The sequence below is a fragment of the Diorhabda carinulata genome, chromosome X, assembly GCF_026250575.1.
Source record: "Diorhabda carinulata isolate Delta chromosome X, icDioCari1.1, whole genome shotgun sequence".
In the NCBI taxonomy this organism is placed as follows: Eukaryota; Metazoa; Arthropoda; class Insecta; order Coleoptera; family Chrysomelidae; genus Diorhabda; species Diorhabda carinulata.
Window position 1 is genome coordinate 45,200,346 of NC_079472.1, and position 19,572 is coordinate 45,219,917.

At 31.2% G+C, this 19,572-nt stretch overlaps 2 protein-coding genes across 7 annotated transcripts in view; one reads left to right on the forward strand and one right to left on the reverse strand.

Annotated features, from left to right (window-relative positions):
* The window catches only part of LOC130900412 (tyrosine-protein phosphatase non-receptor type 4), a 29,881-nt gene that overhangs the window by 2,110 nt on the left and 8,199 nt on the right, over positions 1 to 19,572 (reverse strand). For 4 of the 5 annotated variants that reach the window (XM_057811011.1, XM_057811012.1, XM_057811008.1 and 1 more), the window contains exon 13: positions 14,723 to 18,669. In XM_057811011.1, the coding sequence (XP_057666994.1) occupies positions 18,583 to 18,669 (87 nt within the window). In that variant the 3' untranslated portion in view covers positions 14,723 to 18,582. Of the gene's footprint in view, positions 1 to 14,722; positions 18,670 to 19,572 lie in introns of those variants that run through there. The other variant, XM_057811009.1, reaches the window with a different exon arrangement.
* On the forward strand, positions 312 to 6,071 carry LOC130900420 (tRNA N(3)-methylcytidine methyltransferase Mettl2). 2 transcript variants are annotated; one of them, XM_057811034.1, is made up of 5 exons: positions 312 to 686; positions 742 to 1,042; positions 4,557 to 4,741; positions 5,187 to 5,359; positions 5,920 to 6,071. In XM_057811034.1, the coding sequence occupies exons 1-5, from the start codon at positions 526 to 528 to the stop codon at positions 6,057 to 6,059; spliced, it is 960 nt and encodes a 319-aa protein (XP_057667017.1). In that variant the 5' UTR covers positions 312 to 525; the 3' UTR covers positions 6,060 to 6,071. The 2 variants fall into 2 exon arrangements, with proteins under 2 accessions (XP_057667017.1, XP_057667018.1); XM_057811035.1 differs by having other exon boundaries at positions 315 to 532.

Consider the following 19,572-nt stretch of genomic DNA (forward strand, 5'->3'; position numbering starts at 1 on the left):
CTTCATTTAAACAGCATTTTAATTTCAGGTATTTATATTTTCTTCTAAACAACAATATTTGAATTTAAGATGTTAGCAAAATGAAAGTATTTTGCATAATACTTTTGTTTCATTCATAATTTGATGCGACAACTAGCTTCAAGCATTTGAATTACTCCAGTTATTTTTAAATGTCCCGTGAAATTAGCGTGAATATGAACCTTAGATCAAATCTTTGATTATAGAAATCTTTTTTCTTGGTACGAAGAAAGTTCGAGAGATGTCGCTAGGATCGAACTTTGTCATCAATTTTTATACTGAGTGGCAGATATATTGAGTATAAAATCTTAGATGACACTTATCATAACCTGTTCATCTTATGCAAAAGTGTGTATTTTATTATTCTTTAAGAATTTGCAACTGATTTGTAATTTCCATAATCATAATTGCCCATTACAATATAAATTTTATACATGATGACTGACGAGAAAAGACCACAATTTGGAAATCGTTACTTAACCGAAGAAAAAAGTGTTTTTGAACATAATGCATGGTATGAAAACAATTATTCATTTGTTTTTTAAAGTTCCTTCAGTATATAATGTTTCAAATAGTATGCGTTTTTGTTTGACACGAAATAGAAAGAAACCGAAATACGGATCTCGATATTTAACTGAAAATTCTGATGTGTTCTCTTTCAATGCTTGGTATGTTTATACGACCTGACAAGAATAAATTAGAATTGGAAATGTTATTTTGCAGGGATGATGTAGAATGGGATGAAATCCAAGAGAAAGAAGCTCAAGACAAAGTTACAGCAAATAGTATTGTAAAATTTAGTCAAGAAGATATAAATAAGTATGAAAAAGATGCTGACAAATTTTGGAATGGATTCTATGACATTCATACTAATAGATTTTTCAAAGATCGCCATTGGTTATTTACTGAATTTCCAGAACTTAGTGATGATGGTACCAATGAGAAAAAAATATTTGAAATTGGCTGTGGAGTTGGTAATACTATATTTCCTATTTTACAATATTCAACCAATAAAAATTTAAAAGTAAGTGAAACAAATAAGAAAAATGTGATATGTAGCTAAATGGTATAGTAACAGTTTCCTAAATTTTTGAACTATAATAACTTTATGTAGATCCTCTTAAGATACTTAATTCCTTTTCCTATCTGGAATTAGTGAACAAACAAATTATTGTGTGTATGATCCTCTTCAACAATAAATCTACATATCAAAACTTATAGCTGCACATTTTCATGTTTTTTTATCTACCTTGAAGTTGTAATTTGAGATTTAGAAAGAGTAAAAAGTTAGCTAAGGCACAGTTTCAACTTTTTACTTTGGGTGGGGAGCCATGAATTAAATTAAAAATGGAATAATAGAAATATTAAAACTGTGATCAGAACTTTTTTTTATGTAATAACTAAAAAGCAAGCACAAGAGCTCGAACCTATTACACTCGAGTAGTTTAGGAGTCCCAATAAATTGACATCCTGGGCGTCTGTAGGTGTGTTCATGAGCCATGTCTGTCAAGTAGGTTTTGCAAAAACTGCTCTAGGTGGGATTATGTTGGACATTGGCCTTAACTAATTTGGCTATGTGACTATGCCAGGACATATTCATAAACCACATATTTTTTAAACGTTTCCCACAGATTGCCCATGGTTGAATAATTTTTGTAATTAAAGTTCAGTGCCCTAGATGGATCTGTCATTAACCATGCGCCGGAAGGGCAATAGTGCCTTACCTAAAAATTTTTGACCTTTATAAGTATATTTGTTTAGTTTAACGCATCAGTATTTGCTGTTAAGCCGTAAATAGTATTCATTGTATTATAAGATTGGTAATAAAATAGCATATTATTATTTTAAATGTACAAGATTGCATAAAATATGATTACCCGAAATTTACTGTACAAGAAACTGTCGACCGATTTTCTCGAATGACTGGAGTTGGAAAGTCCACCATTTTTAAATGATTGCAGGTGAGAAAGATAGTAGGCCAAGTGGAACCTCCCAAGAAAAGTCCAGGCAGACCAGTAGAAGTCCTTGATGAAAACACCAAAAATTCGAAGAAAAGTTCACTCTTTTTATTTTAAAAAAGAAATACCCACCCTAGATAAGATTTTAATGGAGCTTGGCCAGGATGACAGTATTCCTTTCATAACTAAAAAACTTTTATGGACTACTTTGAGAAATATGGATTTTGCTTGGGAAAAGCATAACTGTAAAGCATTTTTACTGGAAAGGGATGAAATTGTTTGCTGGCGACAAAAATACTTAAGAAGTATAAAGCAGTACAGAACAGAGCAGAAGAAAATCAGTTATCTTGATGAGAAGTGGATTAATGAAGGTTGAACAGTACCAAAAATGTGACAAGACAAAAATATAACCAGTGCTCGCCAAGCTTTCATGGAAGACCTGTCAACGGGTATTAAGGTGCCTTCAGGTAAAGGGAAAACACTAATAATCGTCCATATGTTAAGCGAAGAGGAATTTTTAAAAGAAGGATTGCTAACCTTTCAGTCGCGCCATACGGGAGATTACCACGAGGACATGGATTTGGATGTTTTTGGTGAAATGATAAAATATCTTCGGGCTGATTCAGTAGTAGTTATGGATAACGCAAGTTATCATTCTCGACGCATAGAGAAGACTCCAACTTCATCTTGGAGAAATCAAGAAATTATTGACTGGTTAACCACCAAAAGTATTGAATTTGAAGATAATTTGATAAAAACAGAACTATTAGCTATAGCAAATTTACACAACCATCGTTTTATGAAATATGCCGTGGAAGATATAGCAGAAAAACATAGTTTAAGTGTGCTGCGCACACATTTGTATCGAGACACAACACGACATTCAAAATGAAAGACGTTAAGCTACTGTTTGATCAAGCAATTAAGGAGGTGACACCAGAGAACTGGCGAAAAGCAGTCCAGCATGTCATTAAAGAAGAGGAGAAAATGTGGGATCTTGATTACTTGATCGACGGACCGTCGACCTGTTAATTATAACGTCAAGAGGAGAATATTATATTTTATAATTTAATTTCTGTATAATGTACCTAATACTATGTACATAATGCCTAATTTTTATTCTGTTAAAATAAAATTCTTTCCTATCCTACCGGCACGCCTTTGGCACACTATTTTCAGTGTTTGTGAATGAATAACAATAGGCTAAACCCATATATTGACCCCAACCCGGGTGGTACTACCTGCACTTGATAAAAAGAAAGGATTTTACAATGAAATCAATGCCAAATTATGAAAGTAGCTTAAATATTCGTTGGATTACTCTGTGATCCCTTTGCATACCTAATGAAGTTTTATTACTCTATACTTTTCTGAACAAAACTATAATGAAATTCCAAATTTATTTTTTTTTTTTCATAATAGTTTTCAAAATTTTATCTTTTTTGATACTGTATCTTGAAAATGTTCCATTTTGAGAGATATTATGAACTCTCTTCATATATTTTAAATTACGCGCCATTAATAAAATTCAAATTTATCAGTATTTTATTAAAGATGTCATATTAGTAGTTCAAGTTCAGATCCCCAGTTAACGTCAATTTGGTGAGAACAAATAACATTGTCGTGATCGATCTAAATATAGGTGATCTGTGGACATATTGCTCCCAACCTTGACATCCAACAAGCGAATTTGTGCTGATGTTGATATTTTATGTTGAGATAGGACCAAATCTTGAGCTGAAATGCTAGCTTTCTTTGTAAATACAGCATCCTGGGTCCTTGCTTCATTAAACTCAATCAAATTCATTCCACCCCACTCTAAAATGTTTCCAAGATCAGTATTGATTGTGGTGATCTGTTGTTGCCTACGGATTTGGGTGTTAGCCAAATTTATTAGGCCTGTTGATTTTAATGATGACACCAGTGTGCTGTAGTCAGCGAAGCTATAGATCGGCTTTGCAGTTTTGTCGAGTAGATTGTTCATGTATAGGAGAAAGAGAGTAGGTGACGAAGATGCATTCCTTGGAAACACTAGCATTGACCCCAAACCTTTCTAAGGTGTGTCTATCAATAGTGATCTTGAAGTTTTGATGGTTCCATAAAATTTTGAAATGGTGGGGGTTGAAACCGCGCCTGGATGGAAATACGGTGATTGTTATGGTACCCAAATAATTGTTTAAAATGACCCATGATATGCAGTAACTTCAGTGAACACCTCTAAAACTTAAATAATTACAGTTACCATTTTCTGTGCATTGGTAATGTTCAGTTACAAGTACTAATGACCTGTCAAAGAGAGGAAAATATTATTTTGATCATGTTAAAGCATTGTGAAATGAAAATGAAAAAAGAGAGCTACAATACAAGTTGGGAGTCAAAGACAGTTGTGCCCACATTAAAAATAATTAACAATCCCTTAAATTTGCCTTTTTAAATAATTGATTGTCAGTATTGTAAGCAAAAGATTACATTATTCAACACTCATTATAATAATCAATGTACCTTACTTTCTACTGTCCTATCTTGGTGAACAAAGTGTTTGGTTGTAGACTCATTCAATGAAATAAGTGGTTTTTCTAGGTGTATGGTTCAGATTTTTCTTCTAAAGCTATTGAGCTTTTAAGAACTTCTCCAGAGTTTGATGAAAAAAGATGTGATGCTTTTGAATTGGATGCTACTAATCAAGTATGGAACGTACCTTTTGAAGAAAATAGTGTTGATATTATAGTATTAATATTTGTTTTATCGGCGATTAATCCTGAAAAGTAAGTTAGTACGTACATTCTAACATAGAAAACATTTTTATACAACTCCTTAATGGCAATAGTGATTTACACCTTTGAAATCTATATGCATATGTTCAAAAATTACGACATGTGAATGATCTCACTTACTTGTTAAATCTTAAAATCCCCATTCAAGACATAGTTCCAGATTTATAGAAGTAATAAAAGAGAACTTAGAACAAATACAAAGATGATTCTTGATAAAGCGTTTCAAAAATTGGGTTATGCCCTTTTCTGAGATTGAAACAGTACTTATTTTTCTATTTGAAGTAAGAAGCAGAGTGTGCTTGAGTTAATGAAAAAAATATTAATTGTGATAAAGTTTGAGCTTTTCCCGCCTAAATTTAGTATTCTAGAAGCATGATAGATGTCTTGTTTGTATATACTTTTTTTGTTTAGCATTTTTAATGGCAATAAATTTCAGGTACATTACAGTGGTGGAAAATATTTACAAGTACCTAAAACCAGGAGGCCTGTTACTATTTAGAGATTATGGCAGGTATGATATGGCACAATTACGCTTTAAACCAGGACGGAGTGTAGGAGATAATTTTTATGTTAGAGGTGATGGTACCAGAGTATATTTTTTTAATCAGGGTGAGTATTACTATAAAATGAATGAACACTCCAGTTCACTGGATCATTAGTTTGATAATGGTTATCTTGAATCAATCTTGTTCCAATAAGAATTGCAAAACTCGCTATTTAGGTTCAATTGTATAAATAAAAGATGTTCAACAAAAGTGGATTATTTGCACAGTATATTTGAAGAACAACATACATGAGATTTTCATTTTTGATGAAGGTCATTTTGGTTAGCTGACAGAGCATCTCTCTTTTGAGTTGTCAGGAAATAGTTTCTCAGTTATATTTTTGTCAAAGCAATTCGAACTATTATTTTTATCTTTTTTTCTTAAATTTCAATATCTCAGCTTATAGGACTATAAAATATACAACTAAAGAAAATGTTTGGAAATCCAGTGGAGTAATTTAAGTTTATCATAATTTATATTATATTTTACATAAATATTCTTCAGTTCGATCTATTTTTTATGTTATATATATATATAAATATATATATATATATATATATATATATATATATATATATATATATATATATATTGTTATACCTAATATGGCCATTTTTTGTGTAGATGAAATAAAGGAGCTTTTTGAAGGAAAAGGATTTCAAGAACTTGAAAATAGGGCTGATAGAAGGTTACAAGTAAATAGGGGAAAGTTATTAAAAATGTACAGAGTTTGGATTCAAGCCAAGTATCAAAAACCAAAATAAATTTCATATCAATTTTTGAATAATTTATTTAAATAATTTCTACTTAAACAATCCACAAGACTGAAAAAGGTAGTCAAACCAAAAAGAGGGGCATATCAAAAGGGTTTTAGACAAGGAAAATCAAAAGTAGATGCGATAGATACAATAAAACAAATGATTAGATAAAACTATTAACACAACATTAATATGTAAATGCTTTTCATCGACTTCAAACAAGCATTCGACAGTCTGATGAGGAGAACATGGAAAAACTACAAGTACCCCAAAAGTTGGTACAATTGGTGAAAATGACTATGCTAAATTCTATGGCAAGGGTAATAACAAAAAACAGATCATCTGAGGAATTTGAAAGGGTAAGGCAGGGTGACGAACTCTCAGCAGTATTGTTGAAGGCATAATAAGGGAATGTAATATCAATGGAAGTGTCATTAATGAATCAATACAAGTAATAGCATATGATGATGATTTAACTAACCAAGGGACCAGAAGAGTCTTGAAAGCACATTAGAAAAAATTGTAAGAAATTGAAAATTAATCAGAAAACGACAAAATCTATGGAATTTGAAAGAAAGAAGGAAGTTCAGAAACAAGAAACAGTAAAGATAAATGACCTCATCTTCGAAGTAGTCGACACCTTTAATTACTTAGGAACAATGATAAGCAACAAAAATGAGACAAGACAAAGAAATCTTGCGGAATATAGGGCATATAATAAGTATAAAATTATAGTGCAGAGCAAGAGAATAAGCCGAGCAACCAAATTAAGATTCTATAAGACTGCGATAAACCCAGTAGTTACATACGCTGCTGAAACTATGAGACTAACAAATATGGACGAAGGATATATGAGAAGGAGAATAATTAGGAAAATTCATGGACCAGTGAAAGTTGGAAATAATGAATATAGAGAACTTATGAATTATGAAATTAAGAATATATTAAAGCAATATTAAAGCAAAACGAATACAATGGTATGGACATATTTAAAGAATGGAAAATAGCAGGGTACAAAGAAAATTACAGAATGGAGACCAAATGAGAAAAAATTGCCCAATAGACAAAAAATTGATGGGAAGATCAAGATAAGCAAAATCTGGGAGTACGTGACAAACAGATGCAGCAAAGAAATGAAGAACAATAGTCGATGCTTCAAAAATATGTGATAAGCTGTAATTAAATAGGGATAAAATGTAAACTGACTACCCACAATAATACAGAGTCAAAAGAGCTCAATTTGAGTGGCTACAATTCTCAATAAAATTTCTATCCTAGTATTTATAAACAATCCAGTTCCATTTTCTTGACCTTGAATTAACTGTTTTGAAACTTATGTTAAATATTTAATGACTCAAAAACAGGGGCGGCTAGAGCATAAACGATTAAATGCTGTGCGATGTAGTTCCGGTGGTCTAAAACAGTGACGTGTATGACAGTCTAGCGCAACGCCTAATAAAAGTAAGTAGATGCTCAATAAATATTTTTCGCGAATCTCTGAATTAATAAGTTCTTTAAGACGAATTGAATTTTGTAACAATATACTTCAATAGTGTATGAAAAGTAGGTTATTACCAAATATAGGAAAAATTTGTGCAAGTAGTGGAAAATCCATATAAGAACATTTATTTAAATACATACATACATTTAAATACACGTGAAAAATGATTAGAATTGCATTATATTGTTTTCAAATATAGGGGTCACTGGTCTAAAGCACTCAAGATTGAAGATGAATAGATACGAACAAACTAAAGGCCATATTCATAATTCTATGGAATATGCATTATTAGGATTAACCAATGTTATGGCGCAACTAGATTCTGATTGTTAGTTAAATATATAAAGGCAACATGAAACTGTGGTCTGGAAAATTATTATATTAAATTTTGTGGGGCATTTGAATTGGCTCTCTGCGGACGTGGTAAAAGCGATCCTTTCTTAGATTTATGAATTTTTCGGCTAAATAAGATGCAACTCTAAGTTCTCCGGTAACTTCAGTTCTGATACCTTTTATAGTATGTATAACTATTAGAAACATTATTCGACCAGGAACTTTAGCTATTCGTTTATCGGCCAATAGGTCAGGTCATTTATTACTAACATAATTAGGAAATACAGGCCCAATAATATCAATTACTTTAGTAAATTTATTAATTATTGTCCAAATTTTATTCCTAACTCTTGAATCAGCAGTCGCAATTATTCAATCTTATGTTTTTGCTATTTTAAGAACTTTATATTTTAGAGAAGTAACTTAATGTCAATATATTATATAATAACAACTTATTAATAATTACTTTATTAATTACAATACTTATTATATACCAATGATGACGAGATATCGTTCGAGAAGGAACACGTCAAGGATTACATACCTTCTTAGTTACTAAAGGCATTCGTTGAGGAATAATTTTATTTATTACATCTAAAGCATACTATAGTTTAGTGAACAATTTCTCAATGTGGAAGTGCTGAATCTGTTGATGTTGTTTATGACATGTTGTCATTCATATTTTCTTATTTGCAACAGTTCGAACAACCCATCGTTTCAGCACATAACCCAATGGAATCTAAGAAATTTTGATAAAAACGACAAAACTACAATGAGGTAAGTTTTTCGGAAACATTGCAGAATACCTATAATTTTCTATCCTGTACTACCAATGATCAACCAGGCAGCTAAATAAATATGTTTCTTTATTGATTTAAAATAGTTAAAGATTTAGTATAATTTATACAGTTTGAATTAAATTTGCTCATGATATGAAAATCAGTTCAAAATCTTTCTGAGCTTTTTATTTATTTTATTTGTCTAAATAACAACAAAATTGTAACAAAATTAATTCACAATAAGTACTACACATATATATTGTATGCGTGTTTTTACTACACAAATTAACATAAAAGAGAAAAGATAAGTCACTAAATTAAGATTAGAAATGGAACTACAGTTTAAATACAAGAAAAATATACAATTTGTTGCAATTTGTTAATTGCAGAACTACGAATTACAAACTCATAAAATGATGTGTAAAATTATTTATAAATTATCTGCAACTATTATAAATTTTTTAAAAAAAGTGTTACATGTAAAATCGTGTTTTATTGCAGAAAATATTGAAAAATATATTCACAATTCGGTGGGATAATGAGTTCAACAAGGAGTATCTTTTAAATAGGAAATTAAGTGAAGAAAATTGCCTAGAAATACATGGCGTTTCAAGAATATTACTCAAGGCAAGTTCAAAACCCTTGATTTTTAATTTCTATACCCCGAGATTCAATAGAATGTGTATTGTATCTGCATGCTTTATAAGTTATAATTATAACTAAACAATTGATTTCAATTTGAGTCTCTTCTTCTGCTGACTCCGACTTATACATTGCGTTCCTTTTGCAAATGATCTGATTATTTCAAATTGTGTTGAAAATACCAGTTCAACTGTTCTCACTTTAATATGGTGGGTCAAATGGAATGACAAACTGAGACATGCATTCTGTCCATTCTATTCTAACCAAAAATGCACTAGTCAATATAAAAGTAAAATAAAAATAAATTCGCAAATCGTAATTACAATGTTAATCACTAGACACTAATCAAAAAACAAGTAAATATACCCTGAAACTTTCAGGGGGGAGGTAAATTTCTCAATTCATCTGATTTGATTAAAATTAAATGGGACTTAGAATTGAATGAGCTGCACTTAAATGAGTTCAAATTATTTCAGATTTCATATAAAAGGAACGCTACTATAATTTATAAGGAGGCAAGAGAAGAAGGGACTCAAATTGAAATTCCGAAATGGCTTTACGACAGAAGTGACGTTTGAGTCACAATAATAAGCAAAATAGAAAACGGACCAATTTACGTGGTAGAAAGACCAAATACCAAGCAATATTTATATTGCAGAACTCCCAAGTTTAAAAATTCTCAATCCGTGTCTATAAATTATACAGGAAGGCTTTCTTAATTATTCTCTATGCTAGATCAGAAAATTAAAGATGAATAAGTAATAAACATATAACTTTTCTTTAAATATTGTACCTCAAAATAGGTTTCTATTAATTGGTTCAACCCTGATTTTGTGGAATTTAGTGTATTAAGTACTGAAAAATAAAATTGACGGTGAAAATAGTTATTTTCCCATTATTGGAAAATTACTTTTGGATTCAATTATAATTACCATCAATAGTCTGTAAAAATTATGAATGTGTTTATCAAGTATAATTTGTGCAGGCTTGATATTATTATGGAAGTAAAAGTTAATCACAGATCACAAATATTGATTACGATGATGGCTGATACATAAAGACTCATGACATTTTCACTAGCCTCTGATTTCAATATTAATTTTATAATAATTCAACCTCATAACAAATATGACTTGTTTTAGTAATATATTTATAAAATGAATACATAACATCTCTCACTTACTACCTGATGTTGTCCATATATTAATAATTATTTACAATACATTCTTGACATACAAATATATTGTCCTAGCAGTAGGGGAAACTAAGAGGCAAAGTGGGGATTTACTCGTCCATAATGGAGACATATTGGAGGGAAGAATGAAGGGATATATTTTTTCCTTCAGGTGTGGCATAGGTGCCCATAGATTTTTTAGAAACGATAACCTAGAAATATTTGGGGTATCAAAATAAAATTGATTTCTCTGCGATGTTTTGTAGGTTTTTTTTTACTCTGTTTATTCCAAAAATTAGATGTGATAAACAAAATTTAAAAAAATGAAACTAAACACTTATTTCGATAATTATCTCCATACAAACAATATTCATAATTTATAGGTTCACACTTAGAGGAAAAGGTCTGTTTGGATGATACACGGACCATGTAAACTTGACTTACTACAATCTTAGAGGCGTTATTAAACCTCTCAGGAAATCTGATAGGTCACATAAGGATTCTCTAATCGATAATGACAAACTAAGACACCTAATTGGAAGTGGCAATCAATTAGCAACAATCATGAACCAATAAAGACCTTCCGCAAGCTCAAAATACATCTCTTTAGTATACAGATGGTTGTAAGTTAGCACAACCTCCTATGCTCAGGAGTATTTAAATAGAAAAGTGGCTAGAAAGCACATTTACATTCTCTCAAATAGCCAAGTAACCTTGAAGACACTCAAGGCTATTGAGTGCACATGCAACCTAGCGTAGGAGTATGCAAAAACTCTGAAAGCATCAGCTAACATAAATAAAGTAACCCTAATATAGCTAATAGGCTTCTAGGTTATACGAGGCAATGTAAGCACTAAGGCGCACTACGGCCAGTTGTCATGTATGTTTCTGAAAACTGGGAAATGACTGCTAGAGACGAACTGAGAATCAACTCGTGGGAGAGGAAAGTACTTCGGCGCATCTATGGCCCAATCCAAGACCAACGATAATGGCGCATCTGTTCTAACGCTGAGACAAGGTTGCGAGACTAAGATTGCTTGGTCACGTCGAACGGATGCTGGAGGATCGAGTCGAGTCAATCTTGCATATCGAAAAAAGCCAGAAGGCCGTAGACTACCAGAACGGTCACGCATAAGATGGCAGGACAACATAGGACAGATCCTAGAAGTACTAGGCGTTCGAAACCAACGGAGAAAAGTACAACATCAAGAAGAATGGAGGATAGTTGTCGAGAGGCCAAGGTTCTTCAAGGACCGTAGCGCCGATCGGTTGGTTGGAATGAGGAAGCACACCGTCTTACCAAAAAAGAAAGACAGAGCCCTACTGTGGTCTCATTACATGTCACAACAACAAACTGAAAGGATGGCTAATGGATCAGATGGAACTTACTGCAGAAACACTCCAGGCCTAAGACAATTCAAAAGATTCAAAACCATATCAGCTAAAATGTCGTAGAAACCACTTGTGATGTCCAGAAACGATATTAAACTGGTGATCGGTCTTCAGAAAGATCACTGCCCAGTCAAATACCAACTTAAGATGATAGAAATGGCAAAGGACAATAACTGCATATTCGGCGAACAGGCCATAGACATTCATTTTTTTCTACAGTTCTCTTAGATTTTTTTTATAAAAGACATAGTAGAAGTGCTCACCATTAAATTAATCTGTGTACTTGAGTAAATCCTGAAATCCCCGCTTAGACTTCCCTACCATTAATATTTACTGAAAATAGTCTCAATCTCATATACAGGGTGATTCATTAATAATGTCCAATCCAATGTGAAATGTTTTCACAATTTCTCTTGGTAAAATTGGCAATTTAACGTTTTTTTGGCATGAGGAATCATAATTTGCACTCTAATTTAACATTGCTAATAGAGGGCGCTACTTACACTTGTTTGTGTTAATTAAATCAAAGTAAACTTTTTTTGGGCTAAACTTACAACTAAAATAATGAAAAAATATTAAAAAGCGTTAAATTCTACAAAAAAAAGTTACTCTTCTTTGATTCATGTAACTCAATCGGTTATCCAGTTATTTGCTTCTAAAAAGTTCAATAAATGTTAATTTTTTTATAAAAAAATTTTATTATTCCTTAAATATGTAACAATAACAAATTTGTAAACAAATGCTCAAAATGTGCACCATTTACTTCAATACACTTTATGATCCGCTTTCGTAAAGATCTCTTAATATCAAAATCACATTCGTGAATTAAGCCGTGGTTTAATTATTCGTTTTCTTTTCAAGTAGGCTTGTGTCACTTTTAGACAGTTTGTGTAGAAGCAAAAATTGGATAATAATAAGAATAAGTAATACATTAGTATACCATTTATTAACAATTTAGTAATTAACAAGTGTGATAGTTATTTATCAAATAATGCCTATGCATAACGATTTTTCCAATAATGAGATGCACGATATGATTTGTGTGTTTGCTCAGTCAAATTATAGTGGTCCAGCTGCGGCTCGAAGATATTCATAATTATACCCAAATCGAAGGCAACCCAATTACAAACTGTACCGAAATCTTTACAATCGCTTAGGTGAAACGGGGTCTTTACGCTCTAAAATTGAGTACGGTGCTACAAAAAAAAATCACTGCCGATGAAGAAGATGAAATTTTAATTTGTGTTACAGAGAATCCAGATATCAGTACTCGCCGATTAAGTCTGCAAACAGGTATGAGCCAATAATCTATTTTTAGAATACTGAAGAGGGAAAAATTGCATCCATATCATTACACTCCTGTTGAGATTTATTACCTCAAGATTTACCTAAGAGTCTACAATTTGTCCATTTTTTGCAAGATAAACAAAATGTTAACCCAAATTTTCTGGATACAATTCTTTTTACTGATTAGGCAATATTTACCAGACGAGGAATATTTAATTATAAAAATAATCATTTGTGGGATTCTGAAAATCCACATGCTATGAGGAAAACACATTTTCATCACGAGTTTAAGGTTAACATTTGGTGTGGTGTAATATGTGGATATGAGGTCCTTTTGAACTGCCAACCAATTTAAATGGACCTCTTTATTTAGATTTTCTTCAAGAACATTTACACGAATTACTAGAGGATATACCTCTCGCTTTAAGACAAAATATGTGGTTTTTGCACGACGGAGCACCACCACATTATTCTTTACAAGTTCGTCAATACTTAAACGAATAGTTTCCGCATCAATGGATTGGTCATGGGAGTGAGTTTACTTGGCCACCAAGAGGTCCTGATTCAAATTCTTTTGTCACAAATGAAGGCATTAGTTTACAAAGAAAAAAGTACTTCCCTTCCATAACTGCGACGGAATTCTTATTGAATCACCCTGTATATCAATTAGATCAAATTGATAAAATATATTATAAATTGTGTTTAAACATAGTTTCTCAAAAACATTTTTTTATTAACAAAAAAGTTACTTCACTATTATTTGAAAAACTACATTTTTTTAAGAAGCCATTATTGTTTGTTGAAACAATCAATGGCAGTAGATAGAGTAGAAAAATGAAATGTTTCAAATAAATTCTTTACGTATCATTGCTGATCATTGTTGATAAAAATGGCGGTTTATAGAATATATAGCACATTATGGTGATGTATATTACAGTCATTATTGCCAACATTACACATGCATTTAAGAATCATTTCAAATATGGAGTATTATTTTAAAAATACGTTTGTAAAGAGACGGAGGGGAATATTTTAGTGCACAAAAATGCAAAACGACAAATTCACAATTCGATTTATTTAATAAATTTGGTAATTTCGGACGAAAGGACGTTAACAAAATATATTTATTGTAATAATTTATCAATGATAAAAGCTTCATAGATTTTTTTACATATCAAGTTTTAATTTTAGAATGTTAATGTGAATCAAGACACAGGAGTTTATAATTTAAAACTTAAATCATTGACTGCTTATCCCAATCTTTTCAAAGCTATTTTTAAACAATTATATAGTCAAATAGAACATGTAGCAGCCATAGAACTGCGGGGAAAAAATGAAAGGGAACAAGAATTTCGATGGAAATTATTAGAGAAAGAAAGAGTATGTAGAATATATTTGAGTAAAAAGGAGCTTATGCTATAAATAGAAAAAACTGAATTTATATTTTTTAAAATATAACTAAACAGGAATCTATTCTATTCGTTCTGTTCTCCAAATAAACAGAAAATACAAATTTACAAGGGAAATTACACAGGTCTGCAACAAAAATGTTGTCTAGATGTTTTTGACTGATTTCTATACATTTAGGTATTGAACTGAAAACTAAAAAAATACTCAAAAAATTCCAGAACTTCAGATTATTTTGTAAAACGCCAAATTTAATTAAAGAAGGGAATTTTTGGGCTAACTTGTAATGAATAAATGAGTACAATTTTATATTGATTATTGTTTTTAAATGTCTTGGTTAAGTATAGTGTAGTCTGTTTGGAAGTGTGTGAATTCGTCTGACAGTTTCTGTTGTGGCGAATATATGATATTAAAGCAACAACTAAATATTACGGACTTTGTAAAAAAAGTATACTTCGCGTATTTTGGTTAAAACTCTGTGTTGAAGACCTTCGAAATTGGTTTAAGGACAAGAAAAAAGCTTTCCAATAATCGATTCCTATGATATGGAGCAAGCAAAAGAATCATAGTGATGATTGTTACTTTTCTTCGTGTTCTGTGAAAGGGTATAATTCAAAACGGAAGCAGCCAATTTCATACCCCAATCTGCAATCAGCTATTCATCCCGTTCCTCATGGGACCGAAATACCAGTACCCAAGGCCCCTGCTACCTTGGAAGAGATTCCAAGTTTTGTGAAGATAGTGCTGTACCTGAACCCAATAACAAGTCAAGTTTTGCATTTTAAGATGACAGCAGTTCGAAATTGTTTTACCAGGGCGAGCTAAATTATTTGGTAAGAAACTTCCAAAAAACGCTGCTGAGTGGGGATCAAGGCCCAAAAGAACTTATTTTGCCGGGAGTGTATTTCTCTTGGTTTTGATACCGTGAGAAGCAGTTCACTTCCTACTTTGCCAAGAGGACGAGTTGGTTTATTGGAGGCTTGATGAAGACATTTAAGCCAGCACAGTGGCATATTTTCATAGATTCTTCAAAAAGAAGTCTTAAAGCAGTTCTGCTTCACAATGGCGGTTTCTATACTTCCTTTCCTGTCGATCATTTCGTATACCTCAAAAAAACCTACAAGAACTTGGAATTTATTCTTTGCAAATTGAAATAAAAAGACCACGGTTGGCAAGTGTGCGGTGATTTTAAAATCTTGAGCATGTTGCTCTTACAACAATCTGGGTTTATCGAATTCCCTTGCTTTTTGTATCTATGCGATAGTAGAGATTGAGCAAATCACTGGACCAAAAAGTGTTGGCCTCCCAGGAATCTTAACGTTAGCGAAAAGAATGTCCTCCATGAAACTTTGGTGCCTCCTCAAAAGTTATTCTACCACTGCTTCACATAAAGCTGTGATTGATGGAGCAATTTGTAAAGTCACTTTCAAGAGATGGAAATTACTTCAAATACTTAATATTAGAGTTTCCAGGCATCTCGGCGGCAAAGTTGAAAGGTGTTTTCATTGGACCAAATATTAGACGGCTTATGGCTGATCCACAATCCATCACAACCATGATGGATTGCCTTCAAAGAGGAGAAATTTTTAGACAATAACTAAGACCCTAACTACAAACAAATCGTTGTTAAATCGAATGTTAAAAGCATTTCAAGCTTTAGGTTGCCTAATGAGTTTAAAAGTTCATTTTCTTCATTCTCACCTCGATTACTGTCCAGAAAATTTAGGAGATGTGAGTGAAGAGCAAGGTGAACGATTTCATCAAGATATTAAGGACATAGAAAAAAGATACAAGGGAAGATGGAGGGTCTGAATGATGGCAGACTACTGTTGGACACTTCAAAAGGATTCTCACTGGGAAAAAGAAATGTGTTTAGTGCTTACCAACGAATGTATTTTAGATGAAAAAAATAAGTTTTGTTACGCAATTATGAATAATTTTTTTTAGTATTTTATCTTTTAAGATGATAACTTGTTTAACATAAATACCTATATTATCAGAAAACATGACGTTCTATGAGCAAATAAATGTCATTTTCTGATTCAGTACACAAAAACATAAGTATTACACGAAAAAAACAGCTCTCAACTTTTTTAAAGACTTGTGTTATACAAAATTTGCTTAAAGCAAAAGTAAATTCATAAAAATAACTGGAATTTTGTGAGCATTATATATAAAAAGCAACGTTAGAAAGATATAAGAAAAACTTATCGGCGATGTAAAGAATAATATCACCACAAATTTTACTAAATTTACTTTGATGTAAACACTTTAAGAGTGTAGATAGACTGAGGACGATTTAACAATGAAACTATAGTATAATTGAATTCTTAGAATGGAGTGGGGAAGTCTAACCAATTAATGTCTTCAAAAACTCGAATGTTAGAATAATTAGAAATGACACAGTACGTGAACAAAGGAATAATCAAAATGTTTGAAGAAAAACGTAACAAGCCAAATGGCATGTTACGACAGGTAAAAATATTAAATAGTGCTCCCATAGACACTATAAAACATCGAAAGTAATGAGGGGCTGTTCTCCTACACACATGTAATAGTATAGGCAGTGTTACCATATACCGTTCAATTCACAAAAGGGTTACTTTCCATTTTATATCTGAAAACAAAAACCAATGGCACAAGATAAACAACCTTAGATAGTTCATATATATTTCTCTACTCCATTAATTATCGATTTAATCAATGAATTATTGTCGTAATATAGTGTTTTGAACTGGTCTATGATTTAAGTTTTTATCTTTTATCAGTTGTTATTGTGAAACAAAAAACAAACTAAATATGTTATTACGTAAGCCAGAACAATGTTGTGATTGTTTTTCACATTTTTGTACAAAATTCGTAAACAAATGACCTAAGTCAATCACATCAAATGATAATACATTTTAAAAAATAGGTTTATGTATTGGACAGATTCTATTATGTATAAGGCTTATCAAAATCACATAATTAGTAGTGATGGAAGTTTGCAATTAAAATCAGTTGAAATAACATACAAATAAGTTTGAAATTTAAATTATTATCGACAACTACTAGTAATAAAGAATACGAGAAAAGTTTAATTAAGTGAAATTCATTGACAACTCGTGAGTAGTTTGGAGAAACGGCGATAAGCGACTTAGTACTGTCCTCATCATCATTAATTTCGGCATTTGAAGTCTTTCTTTGATGCTCTTGAAGGAAAACGACGATGAAGAGCTCATTGTTTAATTCATAGGTGGTAATATTTCAAGATGAGGATCCAGTTATTGAATTTAAACCACTAATAATAATCTAAGATGGAAATGTTTATGTATGACTGTTCTATTTGTAGCAGCATTCATAAAATTTTTATACACAATATATAACATTAAAGAAATGTATGAAATAACAATACTGATTCTCTTATTCTTATTATTATTAAAACAATTTTAACTATCAGACTGTTCGACTTGTTATGTGCTCGACATTTGTTTATATTCTTCTATAATCTTTGGTCATGTTATTTTTCTCTATCTTCTCTTTTGTCGAGGCCCTTTGTAGGTTTCTCAATTACCACATGACAGTGTTTTTTATTACAGAGAATAGGTTGCTGATATCATTTAAGCATACTTATTATTTGTAAACGGTAAGTAATTTTTGATATAATAGCTAAAACATTATTTAGGTTGTAAAAAGTGTAGAAAAGATCAGATATATAATACCAATTCAAGTAGTATATCTATGCAAAAAGTACTAAAAATATAAAAATTTTCAAATTAAAATAATAAAATAAAAATATGAAATCGCTTGCAAAAAAGGGATTTTATAGAAAAGATATGGCACTAATTTTCAGTCTCAGACATATGATAAACCTGAAAATTTTTTGACAATATAATTGACTAGCAGCTATCGATATGAAAATTCTGATTTTAAGTGCATTATTTTTGTATCACTCAGTCTAACCAGATTTTTCTACAGAAAAATCTTGTTGATATACTCCTTGTGCATATCTTTAATCGAGATATCATCCAATCATTATTCTAATTGACTTACTGATTTATCTACACTTATATTATCGCTATATGCAGCATGCACGCTTTCACAAACAAAGCGATATTGACTCTGCAAAAAAAAAAATTAATAAAAACTCAAACATATTATCCATATATTGACTGTAACTAAAAATATTAGGAAAGAATTAGGGTACTAGGGATTTATGTTTATGTAACGCAAGTATAGATGTTTGGTGGATAAATATATCATGCTTGGATCACAGAATCGTTGTTTTAATTGATGAAAGCAAGGCAAGTAAATTTGAGTAGGAATCTATTTTGCATTTATTTATTTAAAGTAACGAAAATTTCATAAACTATCAACGAAATAAATGAGGCAATATCCCAATCTGTTATCACATATAAACTTATTCTGTACTGAAAAACATTGATACTTCATGTCGATGCCATTTTGTGATTTGTTTTTTTTAGCTAAGGTCAATGCGATAGCGATATTTTTACAGATCAAGAATTTTTACATTTTTTTGTTCCAGATTTCTACTGAAATCATGTTAACTGTTTTTTTTGTAGCCCCCACTTAAACAACTTGTAATTGAAATTCTGATTTTTATTACAATATTTTATATTCTTGAGAAGTCAATAAATACCATATGAAAAATGGATAGTAAAAATGTTTTTAATTTTTTTCCTTTAATTTCAAAAATGCCTAAAATTTAGGATTCTTGTATCTAAAATAAATTTGATAAAGTTAAAGAATATAATATATATAAAGTTTTACTGATGTCTTTTTCGGCTTTCTTATTTGTTTTGTACTGCAGAGGTCAGCATAAGTCAGGAATCAAATTTGCATTAAGAGAATGCGTTTCAACATTCGTCGTAAATGACGATTGGATATTTGAGGGTCTCCCTATAGCCGATGCTTTTTTGACAGCCAGACATAATTGGACCTCTGTATTTAACTATTGAAAAAATTCGTTATATTGAACTACTCTGATGTGTAAATACAAGAATA

What these genes read in the sequence shown, in the direction of transcription:
- LOC130900420 (XM_057811034.1), top strand. Translation starts at nt 526, where the DNA reads ATGCATGGTATGAAAACAATTATTCATTTGTTTTTTAAAGTTCCTTCA. An exon ending in GTGTTCTCTTTCAATGCTTG is followed by an intron (nt 687 to 741) that starts GTATGTTTATAC and finishes GTTATTTTGCAG; the next exon opens with GGATGATGTAGAATGGGATG. An exon ending in AGTATATTTTTTTAATCAGG is followed by an intron (nt 5,360 to 5,919) that starts GTGAGTATTACT and finishes TTTTTTGTGTAG; the next exon opens with ATGAAATAAAGGAGCTTTTT.